Genomic DNA, 6000 nt, shown 5'->3' with positions numbered 1-6000 from the left:
CGCTCCTGAAGCCTCTGGCCTAGCAGTAAAATCGGCCCACACCTGAGCAGCCCCCAGCAGGAGAAGGGAAGGGCGTTCCCCTCGGCTGTAACCGCCGCGTTCGACCCTCGGCGGCCGGTAGGGTCTCCGGCCCGCGCGGGTGGGGGTGGGGGTCCAAAAAATCCTGCAGCTCCGAACACGCGTGCGTTGCCAGGCGATGGGGGTGGGGGGAGGGCGGGGCCGACGGGAAAGAGGAGTAGGGCCCAGCCCGCAGGGGGCACGCGCCACACCGGCGGCTGCGCAGCCGCCCTGTCCCTCTCTGGAGCTCACGCCCTCTGGGCTGTGGCGCCGCGCTCCGCCCCCACCCGCGAGCCCGAGGTGCGCACGCGTGGTGCGAGGGGCCGCCTCCGCCCCTCGCTGGGCTCGCGCTCTGGCTGCCGGTCCGGCCGGCGGTGGTGCGACAGCCGGGGCCGTCCGGGAGCCGGTGAACCGAGCGATCTCGAGGAAAGGCGCAGGGAGAGCGGGGGCGGGGTGGGGACGCGGCCACCGTACCCTTCGTGGCTGAAGAAAATGGTGTTCGAGTCGGTGGTCGTGGACGTGTTGAACCGGATCTTGGGGGACTATGTGGGGAACTTGGACTCGTCCCAGCTCTCTCTGGGCATCTGGAAAGGTAACGAGACCTCCACCGCCCCTTAGTCTCGCCTGCCACCGGACCCGGGCTACCTGAGCCGGGCCCCATCTCTGGGGCTGCGGGTTCCTGGCAAGCCCGGCGCTACCACCCACCGCCTTTCAAGTTACATAAAGCCGACCGGCTTTCCGGGGCCCCCGCCACGAGTCGCTGGTTTTGGAGTCCGGGAGACGGCGAGGGTCTTGGAGGGGTCGGGATGCAAAGGTCTGCCTTCTCCAGGGGACCCGCAGTGGACCCCGTGCGTCTGGAGTTCGGGTGCGAGCCCCTCGCTGCGCGCCGTCGGGCTTCAGCTGTGCTGGGCCGGGGGAGGCGACGACTCGCACCCGGGTTGGGTCCCGTCCCCGTCAGTTCCCCGCTTGGGTTGTGACGAAGGCCCCGGAGAGCCCACGGAGGGTGGCACGCTGCCTCGCACGTGAAGGCGCGGCGCCCGCAGACGCCCTCTTTAACTTCCTTCCCAGCCTCAGTTTACGGCTACACCGGAGCGTGCTCTGCTCCGGCTTCCGGCCGCGGGACCTGGATCTGGGCTCCGGGTTGCTCTTCTGCGGTTTGACTGATAACAAAAACGAAACTCCTGTGCAGCATTAACTCGTTTGCAGCTCGCGAGTTGAATCAGGAATGTGTCATGTTGGCAAGGATTTTGGAGTTTTGTGGGTCAGAGTGAATTACTGAACTAAAAAACAGAAAAACTAGGTGCACTGGATAGCAGCCCAGACCTATAAAGACCAGTGGCCATGCACCTGACGCTGTTTAGATGCCGAAGGACTGGAGCTTTGCTTTATACCTGATGACTATTGTACTCTAACTTACTTACAGCCTCATTTTAGTTCTCCCGTCTGTTATTATGTTATACCCTTATTTATTTTAGGCAGCCAGTAGAAATTAGACTCCTTTGTGACACGAATTAATGTATGTAGTAAAACTGTTTCTTTTAATTTTATTTGAAAGAAGAGAAGGAGAAGAGAGACCTCTCTCCCACTCACTGGTTCACTGTCTGAATACCCGCAACTGCTGGGCCAGGTGGAAGCCAGGAGCTTGGAGCGCAGTCGGGGTCTCCCATGTGGGTGACAGGACCCCAAGTACTTCAGCCATCACCTGCTGCTTCCCAGGGTGCCCATTAGCGGGAAGCTGGATCGTAGGAAGCTGAGTAGCTGGGACTCAAATCAGGCATTCCACTGTGTAGGATGTGGGCACAGCATAAGTGGCATCTTAACTGTTGAACAGATGCAAGCCCAAGTACATATACTAAAGATAATTTATTCTTGGACCTGCACAGACTTCCATCCTATTATGAAATAATGTAAACAGATAATTTCGTTGGATACAAAAATCCCACCTTGTTACTATTAGAGTAACTATAAAAACTGGACTAAAAAAAACTGGATGTAAATACTAGAAAATACTAGGCATTAAAAAACTATGGAACTACAAAAACTGGATATAAGTACTACCCTCTGAATAGTATCAGAAACTTGTAGATTGTTTAGGCACCTTCTCAGCTGCAAAGTGAAAAGCATCTCCAGTTATCTCGAGGAGGCCTAAAAACATCTGGTGTGCTTTGTTTTCTAGTATACATTGCTTCAACCTATAAGGTAGAGGTTTGTGTAGTGTGTAGTTTGTGTACTGTGTGGTTTATCAATGGATTTATTTATTTTTTTTTAATTTACAGACAGTTAAATTCATTGTTGTGGAAACCCGTGCTTTTATGCAGTGGGTTGAGTTACTACTTGCAATGCCAGCATCCTGTATTGGAGTGCTTGTTCAAGCCCTGACTACTCTGCTTCTAGTGCCTCTTCCTGCTAATGGGAAAGCAGTGTTAAGTGGCCCAACTGCTTGGGCTCCTACCACCCAGGTAGGAGACCCCAGTGGAGTTCCTGGCTTCTGTCTGGTCCAGCCGTGGCTGGTGTGGCCATTTGGGAAGTGAATCAGTGGATGAAAGATCTCTCTCTATGTCTCCCTCTCTCTGTCACTATGCATTTTAAATAAGTAAATAAATATTTTTTTAAAAGTTCACTTTTGTGGTGCATGATTCTGTCTGCCCTGACAAATGCTAAAAGGCATGTGGTCTGCCATCATAGTGATACCCAAAAGTTCCATCAAGCCCTCAGACTCCCTCAGCCGTGCATTTGTAGTTCACCCTACCACACGCCTTACCCTGGCAATCCCTGATCTGTTTCTATCCTTATAATTTTATCTTCCCTAGAGTGTCATATAAGTGAAACTATATTTTGTGTAATATTTTGGGTCTTCTGCTTAATTTCATTTCTTTTTATTTATTTGAGAGGCAGAGTTAGAGACAGAGGGAGAGACAGAAGGGTCTTTCATTGGCTGATTCACTCCTTGAAAGCCAGGAGATTCTTCCAAATAACCCATGCAGGATCAGGGGCAGTGGTCCAAGCACTTGACCATCTTCCACTGTTTTCCCAGGCCCTAATCAGAGAGTTGGATTGGAAGAGGAGCTGCCGGGACATGAACCAGCACCCATGTGGAATGCTGGCACTGCAGGCAGAGACTTCACCCACTACGCCACAGCTCTGACTCCATAATTTCGTTTCTTACAAAAATGTGTTTTGGGGCCAGCACTGTGGCACAGCGGGTTAAAGCCCTGGCAGGCAGTACTGGCATCCAAAATGGGCACCGGTTTGGGTCCCAGCTGCTCTACTTCTGATCCAGCTCTCTGCTATGCCCTGGGAAAGCAGTAGAGGGTGGCTTCAAGTACTTGGGCCTTTGCACCTGCATGGGAGACCCAGAAGAAGCTCCTGGTTCCTGGATTCAGATCAGCTCAGTTCTGGCCATTGCAGCCATTTGCGGGGGAGAGGGGGGTAACCAGTGGATGGAAGACTCTATCTATCTATCTCTCTAATAATAAATTTTAAAAAATGTGTTTTTCACAGTCATCCATGTGTTTCATCATTAATATTTCATTCTTGTATTTGTAAATAGTAGCTCATTCTATAAATGGCTGCTGGTTGAAGGATACTTCACTTTTTGGCAATATTTAATGTGCTGTTTAACCATTTGTGTGCGGGTTCTGTAAACATACATTGTTATTTTTCCAAAAGTAAATACTGACTGAATCTTTTTTTTTTAAAGATCTTTTGTTTAATGAATACAATTTTCATAGGTACAACTTTAGGAATATAGTGATTCCCCCCCCCCCCAATACCCACTCTCATCCCATTCCCTACTCCCTCTCCCATCCCATTCTTCTTTAGTATTCATTTTTAATTATTTTTATATACAGGAGACCAATTCTATACTAAGTAAATACTTCAACAGTTTACACACATACACACAATGTAAAAGGTACTGTTTGAGAACAAATTTTGCAGTTAATTCTCATAGGACAGAGGTCCTACATGGGAAGTTAGTGTACAGTGATTTCTTTTGTTAATTTAACAATAGACACTCTTATTTATTATGACAGTGATCACACGAGGCTCTTGCTATCAGCTGCCAAGGTTATGGAAGCCTTTTATGACCACAAACTCTTTCAGTATTTAGACAAGGCCATAAGCAAAGTGGAAGTTCTCTCCTCCCTTCAGAGAAAAGTACATTCTTCTTTGATGGCCCCTTCTTTCTACTGGGTTCTCATTCACAGAGATCCTTCATGTAGGATATTTTTGCCACAGAGTCTTGGCTTTCCATGCCTGCATTGCTCTTGTGGGCTTTTCAGCCACATCCAATTGCCTCTGATTCTGAGGTCAGAGTGTTACTTAAAGTGATTGTCTTTCTTAGGAGTCTGCTGTGTGGACTGCTTCCCATGTTGGACATTCTCTCCTTTTTAATTCTGTCTGTTGTTAGTACCAGGCACTTGATACTATTTATATGGTCTCTTTAACACTTAATCCTGTCTGTATGTTCACTTTAACACTTAAAATGATCACTTTAACAATTAAGATGGCATTTTGCAGCTTTACAGTTAGAAACTTCCTTCTCCCTCTCTTATTCCTTTTTACTGAGATCTACTTTCAATTGACTATGTATTTGGTGCATTTTCTTTTCTTTCTTTCTTTTTTTTTAACAGAGTTAGAGAGAGAGAGAAAGGTCTTCCTTCCATTGGTTCACCCCCCAAGTGGCTGCTACGGCTGGCACTACGCCGATCCGAAGCCAGGAGCCAGGTGCTTCCTCCTGGTCTCTCAAGCAGGTGCAGGGGCCCAAGCACTTGGGCCATCCTCCACTGCCCTCCTGGGCCACAGCAGAGAGCTGGACTGGAAGAGGAGCAACTGGGACTAGAACCCAGCGCCCATATGGGATGCCAGTGCCGCAGGCAGAGGATTAACCAAGTGAGCCATGGTGCCGGCCCTGCATTTCCATTCTTGATGTAGGCACCATTTGCTATAAACTTTCCTCTTAATACTGCCTTTGCTGTATCCCACAAATTTTGGTATGTTGTATTGGCATCTTAATTTGTTTACAGAAATTTTTTGATTTCTCTCTTGATTTCTTCTATGACCCGTTGTTCTTTCAGAACCATGTTGTTCATTCTTAATGTATTTGCATATTATGTAGAGATTCTTGAGTTGTTAATTTCCAGCTTCATTGCATTGGTCTGAGAAGACGCATGGTATGATTTTGATTTTTTGAATTTGCTGAGACTCACTTTATTGCCTAGCATATTGTCAATCCTAGAGAAAGATCCATGCACTGGAGAAAAAAATGTGTACTCTGTGGTTGTGTGGTGGAAGGCCCTGTAGATATCTGCTAGGTCTGTTTGGTCTATGGTATCGATGAGCTCTGTTGTTTCCTTGTTGATTTTCTGTTTGATCTGTCCATTGCTGAAAGGGAGGTATTGAAGTCCCCCATTACTATTGTATTAGAGTCTATATCTCCCTTTGAATCCCTTAACATATCTTTTAAATAGCCAGGTACCCTGTAATTAGGTGCATATACATTTATAATAGTCACATCTTCCTGTTGAATTGATCCTTTAATCATTATATAGTGTCCTTCTTTGTATCTTTTAATAGTTTTTATGTTAAAGTCTGTTTTGTCTGATATTAGGTTGGCCACACCAGCTCTTTTTTGGTTTCTATTGGCATGGATTATCTTTTTCCATCCTTTCACTTTCAGTTTGTTTGCATCTTTGTTGGTAAGGTGTGTTTTTTGTAGGCAGCAAATAGATGGGTTTACTTTTTAAATCCATTCAGACAGTCTGTGTCTTTTAAATGGGGAATTGATACTATTTACATTCAGTGTAAATATCGTCTTTGCCCTGCCACGTTTCCTTAAATAGTCCTGTTTCTGTATTTTGGATTTCATTTGTACTTTTGCTGGGTCCTTTCCTACATTCATCTTCTATTGTAGTGATGTTCTTGTTTCTGTGTTTTTGTGTA

The 6000-nt window shown here is 46.9% G+C and overlaps 1 protein-coding gene across 8 annotated transcripts in view; it reads left to right on the top strand.

The window, feature by feature from the left end:
- Window positions 1–259: 259 nt before the first annotated feature.
- The window catches only part of VPS13A (vacuolar protein sorting 13 homolog A), a 248013-nt gene continuing 242272 nt past the window's right edge, over window positions 260–6000 (top strand). For 6 of the 8 annotated variants that reach the window (XR_011379457.1, XM_017341940.3, XM_051858857.2 and 3 more), the window contains exon 1: window positions 355–649. Coding sequence is in view for 6 of the 8 variants with exons in the window: in XM_017341940.3 (XP_017197429.2) it covers window positions 550–649 (100 nt within the window). In the remaining 2 variants the exon portion in view is untranslated. Of the gene's footprint in view, window positions 650–2333; window positions 2517–6000 lie in introns of all 8 variants that reach the window. The other 2 variants (XM_070050552.1, XM_051858844.2) reach the window with 2 other exon arrangements.

The sequence above is a fragment of the Oryctolagus cuniculus genome, chromosome 1 (assembly GCF_964237555.1).
Source record: "Oryctolagus cuniculus chromosome 1, mOryCun1.1, whole genome shotgun sequence".
NCBI classification, from domain to species: domain Eukaryota; kingdom Metazoa; phylum Chordata; class Mammalia; order Lagomorpha; family Leporidae; genus Oryctolagus; species Oryctolagus cuniculus.
The sequence above is the reverse complement of the archived record's forward strand: the minus strand, read 5'-3'. Positions and strand labels throughout refer to the sequence as shown.